The sequence below is a fragment of the Camelina sativa genome, chromosome 20 (genome assembly GCF_030686135.1).
Source record: "Camelina sativa cultivar CO46 ecotype springtype chromosome 20, ASM3068613v1".
Classification (NCBI taxonomy): domain Eukaryota; kingdom Viridiplantae; phylum Streptophyta; class Magnoliopsida; order Brassicales; family Brassicaceae; genus Camelina; species Camelina sativa.
The window spans coordinates 12,540,820-12,562,090 of record NC_141899.1 but is presented as its reverse complement, the minus strand read 5'-3'; the positions used below and the strand labels follow the sequence as shown (position 1 = coordinate 12,562,090).

General features: G+C 38.2%; 2 protein-coding genes and 1 pseudogene across 2 annotated transcripts; 2 read left to right on the top strand and 1 right to left on the bottom strand.

Moving 5' to 3' along the window:
* The first annotated feature begins 7,359 nt into the window (after window positions 1–7,359).
* On the top strand, window positions 7,360–11,006 carry LOC147918779 (uncharacterized). The gene is made up of 7 exons (XM_087503699.1): window positions 7,360–7,374; window positions 7,484–7,606; window positions 7,727–7,864; window positions 8,072–8,224; window positions 8,474–8,995; window positions 9,102–9,579; window positions 9,661–11,006. Exons 1-7 carry the CDS (start codon window positions 7,360–7,362, stop codon window positions 11,004–11,006), a joined length of 2,775 nt encoding a protein of 924 aa, XP_087359825.1.
* Window positions 11,007–16,739: 5,733 nt separating this feature from the next.
* Window positions 16,740–17,181, top strand: LOC104772481 (uncharacterized; annotated as a pseudogene).
* A 424-nt stretch (window positions 17,182–17,605) lies between these two features.
* LOC104770647 (vacuolar protein sorting-associated protein 24 homolog 1) lies at window positions 17,606–19,403 on the bottom strand. Its single transcript, XM_010495103.2, is given in 7 exon segments — window positions 17,606–17,832; window positions 17,834–17,884; window positions 18,005–18,199; window positions 18,317–18,438; window positions 18,542–18,644; window positions 18,758–18,834; window positions 19,050–19,403. Coding segments are annotated over 7 exon segments (693 nt in total). The 5' UTR covers window positions 19,162–19,403; the 3' UTR covers window positions 17,606–17,799.
* Between the last annotated feature and the right edge of the window lie 1,868 nt (window positions 19,404–21,271).

Genomic DNA, 21,271 nt, shown 5'->3' with positions numbered 1-21,271 from the left:
TCCACATAAACAAATCAGCCTCCTCTGTCTGCATCGGTATTGCTAGTGTAATATATCCTCGATGGAGAGGAGGAGTGGGAGACAAGGTCTCCGCGTGCGCCTAACCAACCATGCCTCTGCTACTGTCATTATGCGCCCAATCCCCAAGTCTACAGCTCCCCTATCTCCTGCCACATCTGTTAACCGGCCTAAAGACGACCAAGTATCAAACCAAAAAGAGGTCAGCCATCCATTTCCCACCTCCACTTTACACAGAGTTGTAGCCACCGCTCTATATTTCAGGATCTTCCTCCAAATCCAAGAGCCCACTCCTGTGTTTTCTTTAACCGACCATAATGATCTCCCCTTTAATAAATAACGATCCACCCATTGTACCCATAAGGAGTTGCCACGGGAGAGTATCCACCAAACCAACTTAAGACAACACACATCGTTCGCCTCCTTTAAGCTACAAAGACCAAGCCCTCCCTCCCGCCGTGGCTTGCACACAACGTCCCACGACAACTTAACTTTTTTAGGATTTAAATCAGCCCCGGACCACAAATAAGCAGAGCAAGGTTTTTCCACTTCCCTAAGACAAGCTCGAGGTAATCGAAAAGCACTTAACTAGAAGTTGCAGGCGCTCTATAAAACCGAACTGACCAAATTAAAACGGCCTGCAAAAGAGAGGTATCGAGACGTCCAAGAGTCAATACGCTTGCGTATCTGTTCAAGGAGAGGGGTGTAATCAGCGGTAGTAAAGCCTTTAGTGAGCAGAGGCAAACCCAAGTATCTAACAGGCAGCTCTCCCACCACAAAAGCGAACTGATTCTCTATTAACTGTCGGTCTTCAGCAGTCACACCCGCAAGATATACTGTCGATTTTTCCATACTAATCTTGAGACCCAAAATCTTAGCAAATTGATCAAAAATGGACACAATCCCCTCAATGGATCGTGGCTTCCCATCAGATAGTACCATCAGATCATCAGCAAAGCTTAAGTGTGTCAGATTAAGAGCTTGACACCGTGGATGGTAACCAAAACAGCCTGCTCCAGCGGTGGAGTCTAATAGCTTTGACAAAACATCCATACAATTAAATAACAAACAAATAGGGAGATAGAGAACAGCCTTGCCTTAGTCCTCGATTGCTTTGAAAATACCCCGCTAGCTCACCATTCACTTGAACAGAGATAGATGCAGTTGTTATACATAGTTTGATCCAATGGATAAACTCCTGTGGCAACTGTAAAGCTGAGAGGACATTCAAGAGGAAAGGCCATTGAACTGAGTTGAAAGCTTTGGAAATATCTATCTTTATTGCACAACACTCCGATATTGTCTCTTGATGATAATTCTTAACCAATTCTGTTGCTAACAACAAGTTTTCTATCAACAACCGGTCTTTAACAAAGGCTGATTGATTCCCTGCAATGAAACTAGGCAACACCACCTTCAACCGATTCGCAAGAATTTTTGAAATAACCTTGTATAGAACATTGCAACAAGAAATAGGTTTGTAATCCGTCATTTCCATCGCCTCCAGTCTTTGGTTCACCATTAGATTAAAGTCTTTGATTCACCATTAGATTAAAGTCTTTGATTTTGTCTAAATTTTTTTTTTCTATTTTACTCACACGCTTTTGTTTCTTTTCTCTTGTGTGTTTCAGGTACATGCCTAAGCCTAGCACTAGGAAAAATCCTACTGGACCAGTTGTTAAGCTTACAAACCAAGAGTTAGGACAACTAGAGCGTGATAACACAAAAGCAGCCACATCAGCGAAGATGGCCAATACAATCATATTTAGACCAGATGTGGCTGGAGTTTTGAGGGATCAAGAGGGTCATGTGCACAACGAACAAGGCCAAAAACTTGAAGCTGACGGACGGGTTATTCAGGAAGAACTCGTCGTGGTCGATGAGAATGCAGGTTGCATCGACCGACGCAACGATGGCATCGATCGACGCAACCAGGAAGGCATCGACCGATGCAACATTGCAAAATAAAGGGCATTTTTGAAAAGGAATATGTCAAAAAGGGCATTTATAACAAATTCTCTTAATTGATATGAATAAATGCTAAACTGTTTCATTATCTAAATAGCGTAAACACGAGTTTCATTGTTTCATCCCCTATATATTAATAAACAAATATTCTTGAAAACTATACTAATGTGTCATCGCTAGAGAGCTCCAGCTACAATTTAGCTAATCATTCTCATTAGTTTACATTAATTATAATTCATGCCATTATCTATTACATTGAAAACTATTATATTACTAGATTAAGACCCGTGCTAGAGCACGGGTTGAAATTTATTTTATTTATATTTTAATTTTTATATAAAATATAATTTATATGATTGTTTTTAAAAGTTTTAGTGGCTAAAACATTTGGCAATAAAATCATATGCTAAATATGATGGCTGGAAAAAAGACACATATTTTGTAAGTTTTATATTGCTAATGATTTTAGATAAGTACCTGTGCTATACCATTTTATACAAAATTTTGTATATTTTATAATTTAAAATAAAATTTTAATATATTGTATTAGTTTATGTATGTGAAGTTATTTCAACAATGTATATTCTACATCATGACATGAATGTCATTATAAAACATAATTTTGTAAATTTGGTTTTTAAAAAGCAAGTTATTATATTATGAGTAATTTAATATATTGTTATACTTTTTGTTTTAATATACTTGATATCTTGAAATTTTTTCATACTTTAGTGACATATTATTAGTAAAAGAATAATATTACTAAATATCATAGATCGAACAACTTATATTTGTTTTTAAAAATTCAACTTATGGTATATCCGGAAATAAACTACTTTTTTATTATAATAAATAATATGATAATTTAGTTGTTTCGCAAAATAGACTCATATATAAAAAGGAGAGGTGAAATATAATGATAATTAACAAATTAATATGTATAAAAAGGAGAGGTGAAATATAATGATAATTAATAAATTAATATGTTAATTTAGATGTCAAAAGATTTTGTTTGAGGAATAATTTATTAAAGGAAATTAATATGGTAAGTTAGATGATATCAAATAATTTTTTAAAATATTCTCTTTAAGATTTTCAGAAACAACGTGGTGTAGTAATAAAATCTTCCAAAAATAAATTAAGGTTGCACCCACTATTTAACTTGTAACCAATTAATGTATCAATTGATCTATAACCTATTTGTAACCAACTTTTTAAAATTATATAGTCTACAAAACAACGTTGTGTACTTCCGTTTTATTATAAAGGGGATTCAAACTGTTTATTCATATCAATTAATTAGTTGTGATATGTATCTACAAATTAGTATCAATTTTTTTAATTGTACAAACTATTTAAAAAGTAAACTCAAAAATTTTAAACAAATTATCATAAACTGTAGAAATAAACTCTGTTCGAACTCTTTTTTTGTCTAAAAAGCTAAGCGAAAATTAGATGGCGACTGCGGATCTAGGGTTTTAACTCCATGATCTTGGTGCGATTTCTGGTGAATGATTGGTTTCTTCTCGGGTTTTCAAGGGATTCGGTTGTATGGTATGGGCGAAGATTTGGTTTCGATTGGGTGTTTAAGAATCTAATCTTGCCGCTCGGGTGTCGAGTGGGATGGATGGGGAGATTTGGAGAAGGATTCGGGTTTCACTCATGTTTTTTGATGTCGGGATTCGGATTTCCTATTTCTGTGTTGGTGATTATGTTCTCGCGGATGCGGGGTAAGAGAGGGGATTTGGAGAGAATCGGCTACGGATACGGGGTTTATTCCTTCGATTTGTTCTATTGCCATGGGTGGATATTTGCGGGATCTTTTAGATTTGGGGATTTGGTAAAGCGATTGCAGAGGGTATTGATAAGAATTGAGACCAGTTCTCACGGGTTTATTTGGTTTATTGTTGTGAATACGAACACGGTTTGGAGTTTTATCTCTGTTTGCTTATAAATGGATGCTCTTTCCTTCTTTGGAGAATTCAAACAGACTCGGGAGTTCGAGCAGAGGTACCGGTATGGATGGTTTGGGTGTTTTGGAGAAGGATTCGGGTTTCCATCATGTCTTCTGATTTGGGGATTTGGATCTGCTAATTTAATATTGGATATTACAATCTCGCGGATGAGGGGTAGGAGGTGTGCCTCCGCGAGATTCGGCCACATATACGGTTTAAAACCTCTTGATTTGCTTTATTGTCAGAGCTGGATATTTGCGGGATCTCTTAGATTCGATGATTTGGTGTTGCGATTGCAGAGGGTCTTACTGAGATTTGGGATCAGTTTTTACAGATTGCTTGGGTTATCTGTTGAAGATATGGGATGGCGATACATGTCTCATTGCTCTCGAACGATTTCTCTTTCCTTCTTTGGTGGATTCATACAGATTCGGGAGATTGAGCAGCTGTTCGTTCCTGTTATGGTTGATCCGGTTTGTTTGCCTTTTTAGTCTGGAGATTACTATAAAAGGAGTCAGGGTGTTTTGCTAGTGAGATATCTCTCTTTCATCTCACTTTGCTGGCTTTTCAGTTTGCGGTTCCCACTTTTGTCTTTTATTTGTTTTTGTGCTGTCACTTGGGTAAGGATGACACAAGCGGGGCTTTTGGGCAAGGGGAAGGGTTTCTCGGGTCAGAAGGATAATGAGGCAAGACCGAGGCGCAGAGTAAAGATCTCTTACTTTGATAACTCTGCGCTTATTGCGGGCTATTCGAAGACGGTAGTGGGAAGGTGTTTCAATCCACAGATGCAGGACATGAAAGCTCTGGTGATTATGTTCCCGCGCATTTGGCAGGTCGAAGAGAAGGTTGCCGGTGCTGATCTCGGTTCTCTAAAATTCCAGTTTGACTTTGATGAGGAAGCGGATATCATTGAGGTCTTGTCTATGGAGCCTTTTCATTTTGACTCCTGGATGGTGTCGATGGTGCGATGGACTCCAGTGGTGGATCCCTCTTATCCATCTTCCCTGAAGTTTTGGGTTCGGGTGTCTGATGTCCCTATCCAGTTTTGGGCAGCGCCCACTTTCCGCAATATTGGATCGGAGTTGGGAGTTGTTGAAGCGGTTGATGTTGACCATGGTCGGGTGCAGGTTATGATTGATGGTCGTAACCCTATCTGTTTTGAGCTTGACATTGAGTTCTTTGATGGAGAAGTTACTATTGTCAAGCTTGATTATGAGAAGCTCAATGGGTGGTGCAAGAAATGCTTTAGCTTGTGCCATAATGAAGCTGTCTGTCCAACATCATCTAAAGAGGTGGCTCAAGGTGTCTTGATGGGTAGAGTGGATAAGTCTGAGCAAGCTCAGTATATGAGCTATAAGGGGGCGGTCATGGCTGAGGGGAGGCGAAACACGGGTCAGGCTGGACCCTCCAGAGGAAACAATGGACACCAGTTTGGTGGTTCATGGTCTCGGTATGAGCAGGGTCGAGGAGATTTGTCACGCCAGAAGGGTTCTTCTAAAGGAGCCTCCAGTTCGGGTTCGCAAGACCAGAGGGGGAGGAGTGGGTTAATTCGGGGTTAGTCTCGACAACGGTAGGGTCCTCTGTTGCCCTTGGTGACAGAGGAGGTCAGGGGGCCAGTTTTTGAACAGAGAAAACATCGTCAGGTCAGGAAACTTCTCTTCCAAGAGCCGGCAGTGGAGGCGGTAGAGATGGATCAGGATCCTCAGGTTTTGGGTCATGTCGATGTAGATCAGGGCCTCGTGGAAGAGGGTCAAATTCTTGATGATACAGAAGGTCGTGAGGGGCCTGCTGGATCAACGTTTTAAACGAGGGTGGCTACTGAGGCAGTGGGGGAACCTCCCTTGGTCTCGTTTGAGGCAGATATGGATCAGGATGATCAGTCTACCCTTGGTCCGCATGTTGGTATGAGAGAGGGAACGTTGGTGGAGGAGATTGTTTCTCAGGCTTCAGAAGTTCCACTATACGTGGGGCTGACTGCAAGCACGGTGCCATCGGATTCTCCTGCTGCGAGTGGGAAGGATACGGATTCTGCAATTGGCGTTAGTCATGGGGTCGGTATTGATGCAAAGTTTAAGGGGGAGAATGTGGGAGAGCCAGGGGATGTTGCTGGATTGGTAGAGGCAGAGAGTGATCAGGTTCTTGAAGAGGGTGATGGTGTAAAGACCATGGGTGATAACGTGGATGGTGACCAGCAGGCAGTTGCGGAGTTTCAAGACAATGTGGAGCAAGGAGACAAGGGGAAGAAAGGGAAGGGGGTTCTGGTGCTTAGAGGTGTTTCAACTAAGAAGAGGAATGCTAATATGCTTTTGTCTCCACGAAGACGCCCCTCGCCAATCGGACAGGAATCTGGTGCAACCGGTGTTACTATAAGGACCCAGGATGGGGTGAAAGGCGGTCACGGTGGAGTCAAGCCACCAAAACCAAATATTAGTAAATGAATATTTTAAGTTGGAATTGTCAAGGCCTAGGCAATAAGGCCACTATTGGACATCTCAGAGATTTATGGAACAAGCATAGGCCAGATTTTTTATTTCTTATGGAAACAAAACAATCTTTTTCTCATTTGGAACAATTTGTAGGCCATTTTGGCTATAAAAATTTAAAAACAGTGGAACCCATTGGTTGTAGTGGAGGGTTGGCTTTATTTTATAATAAAGAGGATTTTAATGTTTCAATTTTATTGATATAGAAGCAGTTCATAATGGCAAAGTTTTTAATATAACATTTGTCTATGGAGACCCAGTCCCTAAAAACCGTGATATGGTTTGGGAAAGGTTATTAAGGATAAGCACTAGCCCTGGGCATTCGGATTTTCGGTTCGGATCGGGTTTTTCGGATTTCGGATTTTTCGGATTGGGTTATATAAAATCCGTTTAGAATCTGGTTGTTTATTGGATCGGATCGGTTCGGATTTATTCGCATTCGGATCGGTTTTTAATTTTTTTTAAAAATCCGAACTTAAACCGAAACTGTTATATATGTCATTTGGAAAATAAAATCAATAAGTTGGAGTAGCTCAGCTGGTTATAGAGTGTGTTCCTTATCCTCAAGGTCACAGGTTCGATTCCTTATACTGGTGATTTGACTTTAAATTTTTATCAGCGATCCATTTATAGTTAATGGGCTTCTAATAGGCCCAAAAATAACACCAATTAAACTCAAATGTATAGAAAAATTAAATATGTATTCGGTTTAGCGGATAACCGATCGGATTTCGGTTCGGATCGGTTTATATCCGAAAACCGATTCACTATCAAAAGAAAAACCGATCGGTTTTTACACAGTATCCGAATCCGATCAAAATCGGATTTTTTGGATCGGTTTAATCGGATTTGGTTTATTTGCCCATGGCTAATAAGCACTTTAAGATCAACACCTTGGATGGTTGTGGGAGATTTTAATGAGTTAAAAGAAAACCATGAAAAACAAGGGAGTAAGCTTCGACATGCGGCTTTTTCCGCTCTTTCAACGGGATGATTTAGGATTGCGGTTTTTTGGAGTTCCCATATCTTGGGGACTATTTGTCATGGAGGGGCTGGCAGGATAAGAAGCCAATCCGGTGTCGGTTAGATAGGGCTCTAGGTACTGAAGAGTGGCATGATCAGTTCCCGGATACGGTGACAGAATATCTGCCTATGATCGCCTCGGATCACAAACCCCTGTTGGTAAGTATTGGGGCCAAACGTCCACGTGGGCGTTGGTATTTTATGTTTGATAGGCGTTGGATTGGTAAACCGGACTTAATGGAAGCTATTTCAACGGGTTGGGGGTCTTATTGTGCTCAGGATTCCCATGATTTGGTCACCAAATTAGGGAACTGCAGACGTGCAATTTCTCAGTGGCGGAAAGCCCAGGTTCCATATGGGAGGGAAATGATAGAGGATCTTAAGAATAAGCTGGAAGTGGCACAGGCTGACGATTTGGTTGGGTAGGAGGTCCTTTCGGACCTAACAACCAGATTACATGAGGCGTACAGGGATGAGGAAATTTATTGGTATCTGAAGAGTCGGAACCGATGGATGAGGGTGGGCGACAAAAATACAAAGTATTTTCATGCGCAAACAAAGCAGCGGCAGGCTCGGAATCGAATAGTTGGCATGTATGACAGAAATAATGTTTGGTCTACGAAGGATGATGATATTTGTAACACTGCGGTATCATATTTTGAGGATCTTTTTACTTCGATCTCTCCCAATTCCTTTGCGGAGGCATTAAGTGAGATCGATGGGGTCATAACGGAGGAGATCAATGACCGTTTAACGGCCCCGGTAGCAGAAGCGGAGGTTTGCAAGGTCTTGTTTATAATGCACTGAGATAAAGCTCCAGGACCGGATGGTATGACTGCTCTGTTCTTTCAGAAGGCTTGGGGGGTTGTCAAAGCTGACCTGGTTTCCATAGTTAATAAATTCTTTGAGGAGGGGGTTTTTGATAGGAGTTTAAATCGAACTAATATTTGTCTTATTCCAAAAGTGGCAAAGCCGACCCGGATAGCAGAGTTACGTCCGATTAGTCTATGTAATGTGGGGTACAAGATCATTTCCAAGATCTTGTGCCAACGGTTGAAATTGGTGTTACCAAATCTTGCCTCGGAGACTCAGTCTGCTTTTGTGCCAGGTAGACTAATATCGGATAACATTTTGATTGCCCAAGAGATGTTTCACGGGCTCAGGACAAATCCCTCTTGCAAAGGGAAGTTCATGGCAATTAAAAGGGATATGAGCAAAGCTTATGATAGGGTCGAATGGGGTTTCATTGAGGCTCTGTTATGTAAAATGGGTTTCTCGGATAAATGGGTTTCCTGGATTTTGTTATGTGTGTCCTCGGTTGAATATAAGGTCCTGCTAAATGGTCAACCTAATGGTTTGATCACTCCTAAGCGAGGGTTGCGACAGGGTGATCTTTTATCTCCCTATCTGTTCATTCTCTTTACAGAGGTCCTCATAGCAAATATTCGGAAGGCGGAAAGGGAAAAAAGAATAACTGGGATCAAGGTGGCTAACAAGTGTCCGCCAATCACGTATTTGCTGTTTGCGGATGATACTCTTTTCTGTAGGGTAAATAAAGACCAATGTGGGGTTATTTTGGACATTTTAAAGCAATATGAGGCGGTCTCAGGGCAACAGATTATTCGACAAATCATCCATTCAATTTGGTCACAAGGTAGATGAAGGAGTCAAACGTGAGGTGCAGGAGGTGCTGGGGATTTCGACATTGGGTGGGATGGGGTCGTATTTAGGGATGCCGGAGAGTTTGGGAAGGTCCAAGACGAAAGTATTCTCTTACGTTCGAGACCGTTTACAGAACCGTACAAATGGGTGGATAGCGAAACAACTGTCCAGAGGAGGGAAAGAGGTTATGATAAAGTCTGTCGCCACTGCGGTACCTACTTTTGTTATGTCCTGTTTCCGGCTGCCAAAAACAGTCACATTGAAACTAACTAGTGCGGTGGCGAATTTTTGGTGGTGTTCGGGGCAGTCTGGGGGGATGCATTGGTTAGCTTGGGAGAAGCTATGTGGGAGCAAACATTTGGGGGGTATGGGTTTTAGGAATGTGGATGACTTTAACACGGCCTTATTGGCAAAACAGTTGTGGCGACTGATAGAGGCTCCTGAGTCCCTTTTCGCACGGGTTTTTAAGGGTAGGTACTACAGGAACTCTAATCCTATGGATCCTATTCGTTCTTATTCTCCATCCTATGGGTGGTGAAGTATTGTCTCAGCTATATCTTTGGTCAACAAAGGGCTTATTTTACGGGTTGGCTCTGGTGGTTCCATCTCTGTATGGAATGATCCATGGATTCCAGCTCAATCCCCAAGACCAGCTGTGAGTAAGGGTCCTTTTCAGGACCCTTCTCTGAAAATTTCACATCTTATTGACCGTCAAACTAATTCTTGGCGTCTCGATATGCTCCTTGAGCATTTTTCCGTGGAGGAGGCTGGCTTAATCAGGTTTATACCATTGGGTAGTCCTCAGTCGGTGGACTCGTTGGGTTGGCACTTTACAAAATCTGGAAAGTATTCGGTAAAATCAGTGTATAATTTGGAACGTTCGGCAAAGCAAGGGATGCTTGTGCCTCGCATCGGGCCAGACATTACTCCGCTTCTAGCGGGAGTTTGGCAGGTGGCGTGTCCACCAAAAATACAACACTTCTTGTGGCAAGTATTATCCGGATGTATCTCGGTTTCGGTAAATTTGAGGAGACGGGGCATTGCTTGTGACTCAGGGTGTGTCCGTTGTGGGGCGGATGAGGTAACGGTAAATCATGCTATTTTTCGATGTCCGCCAGCTCGACAGGCCTGGGCTTTGGCTCAGGTACGAGTCGGCCAGGTTTCTTTCGCCATAGAATCTCTTTATGCCAATGTGGATCACTTTTTGGGCTCTGACAACCCGGGGACCCAGATTGCGGCTTTCCCTTGGATTATGTGGTATATTTGGAAGGCCCGAAATGCTCTTGTCTTCGAGAATATTCTAGACAAGCATGAGGATGTTGTTAGGATAGCGGTAGGAGAGTCTACCACATGGTTACAGGCTCAAATAGAGGAGGAAGTAGAGGACCAATCTTTGAGTCCTCGTGTTACTAATGATAGAGGGACAGGGCGAGTAGGGATGCTACCCACTGTTTTTTCGGGTTACCGGTGCTTTGTTGATGGATCATGGAAAATGGGAGGCGATTACACGGGTGCAGGTTGGGTGTGTTCATCCATTTCGGATGGTTCATCGATAAAAGGAGCCACCAATTTCCGTCAGAGTCTTTCCCCTTTGCATGCAGAAGTCGAAGCCTTTGTGTGGGCTATGCGTTGCATGATTGGACATGATTTTCGAGAAGTAGCTTTTTTAACAGATTGTTCAGACTTGGTGAAGATGGTGTCTTCCCCTCAAGACTGGCTGGCTTTCAAGACTTATCTCGATGACATTGATGTGGACAGGGAGGAGTTCACGTCTTTCTCTTTATCTTTTATTCCCAGAAATGCTAATGTTAGTACAGATTCTTTGGCACGCCAAGCGCGTACCTCACCGCAGCATGTTTTATTTGTTAATTCTTTTCCTTCGCTTTGGCTCATGTGAGCTGATCTTTTGTTGTAAAAAAATAAAAATAAAAAAAATATCATAAACTGTAGTCTTGCTTGTATTTGCGATAAGTTGATACAAATTAAAAATGAAAGTTGTAACGGTTGTATGTGATTAATTGTAGCTCATTAATTACACATTAGAAGTCACTAATTGTTGTAGCAAATCAGCAACTACAGAGAGAATATACTTATATGATTGACACAACATTCTTGTGTAATAACTGATTAACAACTAATTACAATTTTTTTTGCATAACTTGTGTTGTAACAAATTTTATAATTAATAAAAAAAATCTAATAAACTACTACACATAAGTTAAAACATATGACATTGAATTTGAAACATTGCTACATATCCTACTATATTAATTGAGAAGTACAAATATAAAACTAACCTTAAAATGTGTAAAAAATTACATTCAATTAAGATTAAATAATTAATTAAATAATTATTAGAAAAACTTAATTAAGATTAAATAATTAATTAAATAAATATTTCTAATTAAAAAAACGAAAATAGGGAAAACATCAAATAAAATAAATTGTAGAAAATTAAATAACAAATCTGTTAGAATCAAATAAAAAAACTAACAGATAAGATTTTTTTTACATGTTAGTTAAATCTTTTTACAAAGATTTCACAAAGGTTTAAATAATTTTACAACTATAGCAAAGATTTCATAAAAGTTTAAATAATTTTATTCATTACATGAAAATGTTTTATTGACAGGTTTTCAATAAACATTTTTAAAATATAAAATTATAATATAATAAACAAATTTTTAATCACAAACCATTATAAATCACACAATAACAAAATAATTTATTACAAATTTTCATCAAAAAAAAGTTTAGTCCGCGGTTTTCCGCGGGATAGTACCTAGTATAAGTTATAGCATGAAACTTATCGTCTAATTGTTAAAGAGATATTTAAGATTTTTGTGAGCTTGAAGAATGGGAATCTTAGATATCAAATACCTAAGTTAAGATATAGCTAGGTTATATATGTTCAATATGTTTCTCTTTAATTTTTTGGATTTAATTTTGTTTTCATATATTACAGAAATTATATGCCGTAACATAGACTTCACAGTTAGAAAAAAAAAAAAAATATATATATATATATATATATAACTAGACTAGACAAATTTAGTTGTTTTTTTTATCTAAAAGAATGAGTTCCTTCAACATTAAAACTTAATAACATAACCACTCATCTCAAATGATTAAAAAAAAAAAGTAATATTCTCAAAATAATAATCCAAGACAAGAATAAGTTACAAAGTCAAATATCACTCACCACTTAGTAGATACTTAATGATCTTAACTTCTTTAGCTTGTAAAAAATGGTAAGCATTAAATAAAAAATATATATTAATATAAACAACTAAAAACGCAAAAAAGAAAAAAAAAAATCAGCGATGATTGCTTTTAAAATGTTAAGATAATTTGTTTTAAAGACCATATTGTCAATTTCGGTTTATATGCTTACACAATTTCGGTTCAGAAGGACCACCGGAGGAAGAGGAGGAGGAAAGTTGAGAGAAAATGAAAAACATGAAGAGGAGAGGGAGAGAAAACGTTTTAGTTGTCATTGTTTTCTTTGTTATGAACACTGGAGAAGATGAAGAAAGTTATGTTCAAGTTTGTATTTGATCTTAGGAATGAAAACAGAGAGTTCACAAGATTTTATAAATGCTTAAGTTGACCGACTCAACCAAACTATTTTGCCGGATATTATAATCCAATACTTTGTAATTCGCTTCTTCTATGATAATTGGATAATTATGGAGCTTTCGGAGTAATGATGGACACTCCACGAGTCAATGCTTTAGGAGTAATGATGGACATTCCACGAGTCAATGTTATAGGAGTAATGATGGTCGATGGATGTTCCACAAGTGTATGTTTTAGGTGTAAATAAGGTTGATTTCCAAAGAAAAATAAGCAAAGCAGTGTGTTCTTATTGACTTTGTTTTCTTTTTTTATTGTTAAGAGCTTTCTAGAGTGTTACTTATGACACAACCATATATATGTTGATAACTGATTTCTTGTCCATCATTTCTTGATCACATGCAAGTTTTAGGAGTAATGATGGAAATTCCACGAGTCTGTGTTTTAGGAGTAACGATGGATGTTCCACAAGTGTATGTTTTAAGTGTATATAAGAGCATGTGCATCGGCGCGATTTTCAATCGTCCCCCGATTTTTGTTTTTTTTTAAAACGAAAAAAAAGCCAAATACCCAAAAAATGCGACATTTTTTTATCGTGTACTTGGAGATGTGGAAGGTTGTGATTGGCGTTGATCTATGGGTAGGGTTAACAATCGACAAAATCCGGAGAGATTAATTTTCGAGTTCTCCCTTCTATCTCGACGGCGACGAAATTTCCTCTTGGATGTCTTCCTCTGTTCCACCGATTTCAAGCCTATCTCCACCTTCTGTGTCTCCCGTAGCTTGTCCGGCGTCTTTGGGTTTGGGTTAACACGGGACGAAATCTCGAGAGGGCTTTTCGAATTCTCCCTTCCATCTCGACAGCGACGGCGACGAAATTCTCTCGTGGATTTCTTCCTCTTTTCCACCGATTTCACGCCTATCTCCAAATTCTTTGTCCTCCGTAGCTTGTCCGGCGTCTTTGGGTAGGGTTAAGACCCGACGAAATCTCGAGAGGAAGTTTTCTAATCCTCCCTTCCATCTCGACGGCGACGAAGGACCACCAATTGCAAGACGATCTCCAACTTCTGTGTCTCTCGAAGCTTGTCCGGCGGTTCAATTGTGCGAAATTTAAGGTATGTCTTCTTCCTCCAATTTGAGATATATATGATTTGCTTCATGGTTAGTCTCTGTGTATAGCTTGTTCATAGCTTTTTGTGTAGGATTATCGATTTAGCAAAAGGTTATTCTCCGGTAGTAACTTAACAAAAGTAGTTGTAACTCATAAAAGTTGAATCCCTTTACCTCAGATTAAGATATGGTAGGGGTGGGCATTTCGGTTTAAGTTCGGGTTCGGTTTGGGTTCGGTTCGGTTTGGTTTATTCGGTTTTGGTAAAACTCTAACAAAACTCAACCGAAGTTAGTTTGGTTTGGTTTGTGTTCGGGTCGGTTTATGTTTGGTTCGGTTCGGTTAGGTTTGGTTTTAGTATAGTTCGGTTTAATTCGGTTTAAAAATCAATTAATGTAACAAAATGAAATTGATTATGGTTTTATAATAGTTAATTAATCAAATAAATTAGAAAATTAAAATTAAATACCTAACATTAACCATAATTAAATCTATATTTATATTTTTAATAGTATTATTAATTAATTTAAAAAACAGATTGGGTTATTAGTTCAGTTCGGTTTGAAACCGAACCGAACCGAACCATTTGGGTTGGGAAGAAACATAACCGAATGGTTGGAGTGTAGGATTGAGTTTGGTTTGGGTCGGTTTGGGTTCGGTTGGTTCGGTTTGGTTCGGTTCGGTTTGGTTTAAATGCCCACCCCTAAGATATGGTAGTAACTCATACAAACTAGCTGTGTAATGTTTAGGGCAAGAGACTAGTAATCTGTAGTTAGATAGTCTGGTTAATTGATATGCTTGATTCTTGATTATGATTTCTTGTTGGGTGACAGTGTTGACGAGTATGTACGAATTGGTGCTTCAACAGCTCGGAAATGTTTGCACAAGTTTACCGCCGGCATCATCCAAGTGTTTGGAGATGAATACCTAAGACGTCCAACGCCGGAGGACCTAGAAAGACTACTCTATCAAAATGAACAGCGTGGATTTCCCGGGATGATTGGGAGCATTGACTGTATGCATTGGGGATGGAAGAATTGTCCCACTGCTTGGAAAGGCATGTATTCACGGTCAACCGGAAAACCTACAATCGTGTTGGAAGCCGTAGCTTCGTATGACCTCTGGATATGGCATGCCTTTTTGGGAGCTCCAGGTACTATGAAAGATCTTAATATTCTTAATCGATCTAATGTTTTTGATGACATAATAACCGGTCAAGCTCCGGAAGTCAACTACGTTGTCAACGGAAGGGAGTACAATTTGGCGTACTATCTCACTGATGGGATTTATCCAAATTGGGCCACTTTTATTCAATCTATCCGACTTTCACAAGGTATGAAAAAATCTCTCTTTTCTAAAAAACAAGAAGTTGTGCGGAAAGATGTTGAGCGTGCATTTGGAGCCTTGCAAGTTAGATTCGCCGTTATTAAAAATCCATCTCGTTTATGGGATAAATACAAAATGGCAAATGTTATAAGATCATGCATAATACTCCATAATATGATTGTCGAAGATGAACGCCATGCATACAGTTACCGAAACATAGTTTCTGAATTTCAACAAGGAGAACATGTGGATCAAACATATACCGTTGGTGCCGCCGGTGTGGGTTCAAATATCAGCACTACGATTACTCGTCCAACAAGACTTCGGGATAAACAAGCCCATGACCAACTAAAACATGATTTGATTGAGCATATTTGGACTAAATTTGGACATCTTCAAGATAATGAAGATTAATTTTAAAATTTATATGAGTTGAATAAAATGTTTGTTTTTCTTTTAATGTTTTATGTTTTATGTTTTCTGTTTTTGTTTTTTAAGTTGAATAAAATTTCTAAATTTTGAAAATATTATTAATTTATTTGGGAAACTAAATACAAGCATACACCAATGCTCATACTAAAAATAAGAAACTCTCATAATAATATAATCAAATTTGGGAGACCAAAATCAAGTATACACCAATGCCCATGCTCTAAAGTTGGTGTAATGTCCTCTTTGATTTTCAAAGCAATAAAAATAACCTCAAGCGTCCTTCCTTCTTGACTTTGTTTACCTTTTTGTTGTCAGAGGTTTTAGAGTGTTACTTCTGACACAACCATATCTACGTGTATAACTGATTTCTTGATCACATGCAAGTTTTATTTATCGAGATTAAAGATTAAATCTTGGTAACATTTAATTTGATCAGTCTTACGTCTTTATCGTCGCCACATGAATAATTTTTCTTATGTGTCTTAGATCATTCTCTAGAAATGGTTAATAACAATTATGTATTCATCAAAAGTGAATTACGAAAATATGTTTCATATAATTTACTAAGTTCACAATTGACTATTGCGGTTTTAATAGTATAAAAGTGTATCGGATTTTCAAGCTTAAGGAACCTGATTAGCCCTTTTGGTTTTTCTTTTGTTTCTTCTAATGCGGTAAAACGGAAATGTTTTAAAGCATGGTCGACATTGAAAAGGTATTGTCCTGTCTCCTGTGATCACCGTTGTATGTTGATCTATAGAATTTAATTACTCTCGAAAAGGATTTGTTTTTTTTTTTGGTGTGATTTTGTAGGAGTGTGACTCTGGAGAGAGATTTGAGTAAACGTTAGGGTTTTGTTTTCTTACAACGCAAGTCACATTAATACATTATTATAGACATTAACTACTCTTTAATTATAACTTTTTCTAATCTCTCTCTCTCTCTCTAGTTGCAAGAACACTGAAGATCTACCAAACCAAGATTGTGTCTCTAATTGATTCTAATTATAATTGTAACCGTATGTATGTTATATAATTCACCTTGAATTCATAAACGTAGACATTGTTAATGCTCCAAATTAAATTTTAGAAACTGAAGGGAGATCGTACGTGTATATATATAGAGACACTGAGAGACATATACGAAAAGGGAATACATTTCGACTAAATAGTATAACGAATCAAAATCATGGACACTCTCATAACCGTATCGATCATGGCCCTAATGGCTAATGCTCTTTCCAAGGTGTGAATCCGCACGTTCCGCCACTCTTGTCGTATCCAACGAGATGCAAACTCATGGTGAAGTTCCCGTTTTTGTCACGTGCCGACCAACCCCGGAGCTGTCCAAATCCGTACCTTTGGGTAAATAAACGTTGATAGACATCCCAAATACTGACGGCGATAATGAAAATGCGGAGGCATCTAAGGTTTTACACCATACGAGATGTGTAGGAACGTTTTACGGCAAACCACACTACTGGCCCTCCGAGACGTGGTACAATTTGTAGGATACAGACAAAGATAAAGACGACTCATGTTTCGTCGTTGCCAAAGACGATGAATTTTATCGTTGGAACAACAACAAGAGAAGCTGGGATAGGAATTCTCGGAGCATTCGGTTTTACTAGTAAATCGTATTTCTTCGTTTTATATATGTCATATTTCCGGATTCGATAATTTGTAGCATTTGATTATATCAACCCCTTAACGATTATTACTAAAAGCTATTTGAAGTACGTTGTTTCGTATTTAAATTTTTAAGTTTAAAACTTTCATCAGACAGCCCCCCCAACCACCATGCCACATGTGTAATGTGTTGTGTTACTTGTATGACAAAGTTTTCTTTCAACATAGAGAAGATGTAAATTGTCCCTTTCACCTTCATCGACTCATCAGGCCTAATATTCTGTCATTGCAACTCACCAAATTATCCCATAACTGGCCACGTCAATTTTACAATAGGTTTACTAGCAACAGAAATGGAAAATAAACCGGAAAAAAAAAAAAAAGAACACAGTACACTCAGCCATTGGTTTCTTGATCAGGGAAGACTTTAGGATGAAAGAAATTACCATGAAAAGAAAATTCGTAAACAAAAGGTAATATGATGATTACATGTGTATTTGTGATGCATGGTATTTCAATTATAATATATTATACAATACACTGGGATTGCCTTATGTTCTCATCACTTTCAAAAGTTGTTCGGATCAATCAAGAATTGCATTTAAAAAGAGTCATTGGAATCAGTTAGGATCTAACTTTAGCGAGCCGAGCTCGAATCTCCTCCAATTCTTCCTCATCATCAACACCCTCTGCAATTGCCTCTTCCTGCAGGGAGAAAAGAAAAAAACAGAACTCTTCTTTCAGAACCTAATCTTTCCAGGAGTTGGAAAGTATCAAACTTTGTTTCATTTTCTTGCAATCATTAATGTTGGATGGGAGGGTTACCTCGCGAGAAGTGCTCGCCTTCTGTGCAGGTACCTTAATCCTTTCCTTCCTAACAGCTTCTGGGAGCTCTGCAGCTGTTTCTCCAGCAATTGCTGTCAATACTTTGTCAACCTCTTCATCAATCTCTTCTTCCATATCCTCTGAATCTAGAGCATTGTCAATTGCCTCATTCACAAACTCTTCAATAACTCCAGCCTACACATACCAAAGTAGCAAAAGGATATATATATATATACACTCAGGATTACTAACAGTGAACTCAGCTCCAAATCTTCAAACAGAGAAAGTAGAATGATACTTAAAAAGGCGTACCTTAGTCATCTCTTTGCTGAACTCCTGCATCGTTGCAGCCATTTGTGGAGCTTTCATGAGATTATTAACAAGCTTCATAACCTCTGCACTCTTGGACAAATGCCCAACTGTTCGAGCAATCGCTGCAAATTTCCAATGAACAAAATGAACCAAGCTTAAGAATCTCACATAACAAAACCTAGTAATGAAATATAATAAAAGCTTCATCTTTATCTTTTAACATACCAACACTCTCTCCAAGGTGCATTGATATTGAATTCATCTGAGCCTTATTTTCATATAGCCGGTTCACTGTTCTTCTAGAACCAACAATTTCCTTAGCAAGTGCCTACAAAACAACCCACACATACTCACAAATCAAAAGAAGAGAGCCAAAGATTCCACAAACAAAACAAGCTTTACAAAAGGCAGAGACTTTATTCCAAATTGGGTTATATATACCTTAGCTGAGACCATATCATTACGCTTTGCAGCTTCTTTAATAGCTTTCTGTACATTCCTCTCTTCTTTCTGTATATCTGAATGATTCAAACCCCAACCCAGATAATCAAAATCGACAACTTTACAATCAACAGTAATCAAAGTCCAATTGTAATTTGTAAATCATCAGATCACAATCCGAGTCATCTAATCAAATCTAAAGCAGTATCTAATTCAACAAGATATATCCAATTTCAAATTACAAAATAAAAACCCTAATTTACTCGAACAGAAAGGGGGATTTGAATAAAACCTCGGATTTGGCGTTCGATGTTACGACACTCCTGTCGTAATTTACGTTGCCAATCACGTAAGAGTTGTTTGGGATCAGGCTTTGGCTTTATGATGTTCATCACTCTCTCCATTATTGCGTCTTCTTTGTTTTTTTTTTTTTAACCTTTTCTTCAAACTTTAGGAGATGAATATATGCGTCTGGCAGACCAAAACTATTCAACTAAACAAAGACATCAATAACCTGATCGAATTAGGAACTTTTAAGACCGAACCGAACTTAAACAATCAGACCGAACTTAAATAGAACAAATTTTATACAAATAAGATTATCTTGTATATCAGTATATATATGTGCATATATATCTAGCAAGTTAAAATAAAAAGAACCTAGTATAAATGTGTAGAGTATGGTCGGAGTCGGCCCAACATGGCAACATACTATAGAGCCTATATGATTAAGAAAAGAAACAATAGGGCCTCTTTTTATATGAATTTTGTTTGTTAACTTAAAGAGATAGGTCCAGATCCTGACCCCTTCTACCTCTAAATTTCTAATCAATCTCTTAGATACAGGGGGATAGTACTTGACCAATAAGGTAATGACCATACCATTATTACATTATAGATGAGGTACTATGTCACTTTCGTCCTAAACAAAATCATCATGATTAATTGGTCATTGTCTTTGTTGTGATGTTAGAACAAAACAACTTGTACGATACATCTTTGATAGTTTTTCCTAATTGCGGGTTACATCACTCTATTATTAAAACTGTTCAAGAAAATAATTCTCATGCGGCGTCAAGTGCATATATAAATGTTGTTGAGAAGACAATAAATCATGCAATGTTTTTGTATCTCCTTGCTAGTTGTAAGTTGTAATTATATAAATATACATTAGGGGCTGTAGATCAATATAAGTATTCGATAGATGAAGGAAGAAAAAATACATATAGAGATAGTTGTGATTTTGTGATACAATAAGGGCATCCTTAATGGGAGAACTTTTTTTTGTGTTCTTAGATTAAATATATAGTGAAAATAATCTAAGATCTGTTGTTAAGATCATAGGTAAAAAAAAATGGAGGAACTAATTATGGTGTTCTTAGAATAAATATATAGTGAAAATCATGAGCAAAACCAGACAACTTGTTATACATATCACAACACAAAAGAGAAATCAAATCCAACGTGAGGTTTCTCAAGAAGCTCCAAACTAGCACCACCACCGGTAGAGATGTGACTCATCTTGTCAGCCAAACCAACCTTCTCAACGGCAGCCACAGAGTCACCTCCTCCAATGATTGTGGTTACTCCCTTTCCGCTTAGTTCTGCAAGCTGCTTTGCTACAGCCTGATGGTGAAACAATACAAGAGAGATCGGGTTAGTTAAGTTGGGTTTCTTTGGTCAACAAAGAGCATGTTGAAGACGGATGGATTTTGATAATAAAGGTGACTGGGGTTTATGTGTGTTTAGTTGCTCATACCTCAGTTCCAGCTGCAAACTTCTCGAATTCAAAAACACCCATGAAGAACAGAGAGACCACCAATAGTGATAAAGTCTTCCCACAATCGCCACAAAGGTTTGCTAAGCTTGCCGAAATAGTACAAACAGTTTAATATGAGACCCATCGTAATAACAACTGAAGTAGCAACAAAATACTGCATAGGCATAGCTTCAGCCATTGTGAGCTGAGCAAGCACAATGTGAGTAGAGACCACTCCCAGCGTTTGCACTATAGCTGCTTCTTTTTCTCTCTTCTTTGCAAAATAAGAAAGCAACGAAAGGTTTCCTAACAAACCAACCAACATTCCCTGTATTCAAAAAATGTGCAGTTTCACACTCAAGAAACAGAATGAATGCTTCTTCCTAAACCCTTTCTATAAAGTTCCATAAACTAAACCAAACTTATCTGAGTATACATAATTTTAAGAGTAAAGAGTTACCAGCCATGGAACAGCAGAAAGGGCGATATTGTTTCCGGCCAAGAGATTTTGGGAATTGAGGATGATCTGATGCAATTGGACCAAAACCTGGAGATCCCTTTCAGAGATCAAAAAACCCAATAATAAAAAAAACATACACAACCAAATTAACAAAATTCAACGAAATCATAACAAGAACGGGAAGAGATAATTTGCTCAAATTTTGTTAAAACCTCACCTGCTGATTCTCGTGAGGGAGATCCGAGTCCGAGTCAATTGCACGAACAGGAACGAATCGACGAGTCGAAACAATCGG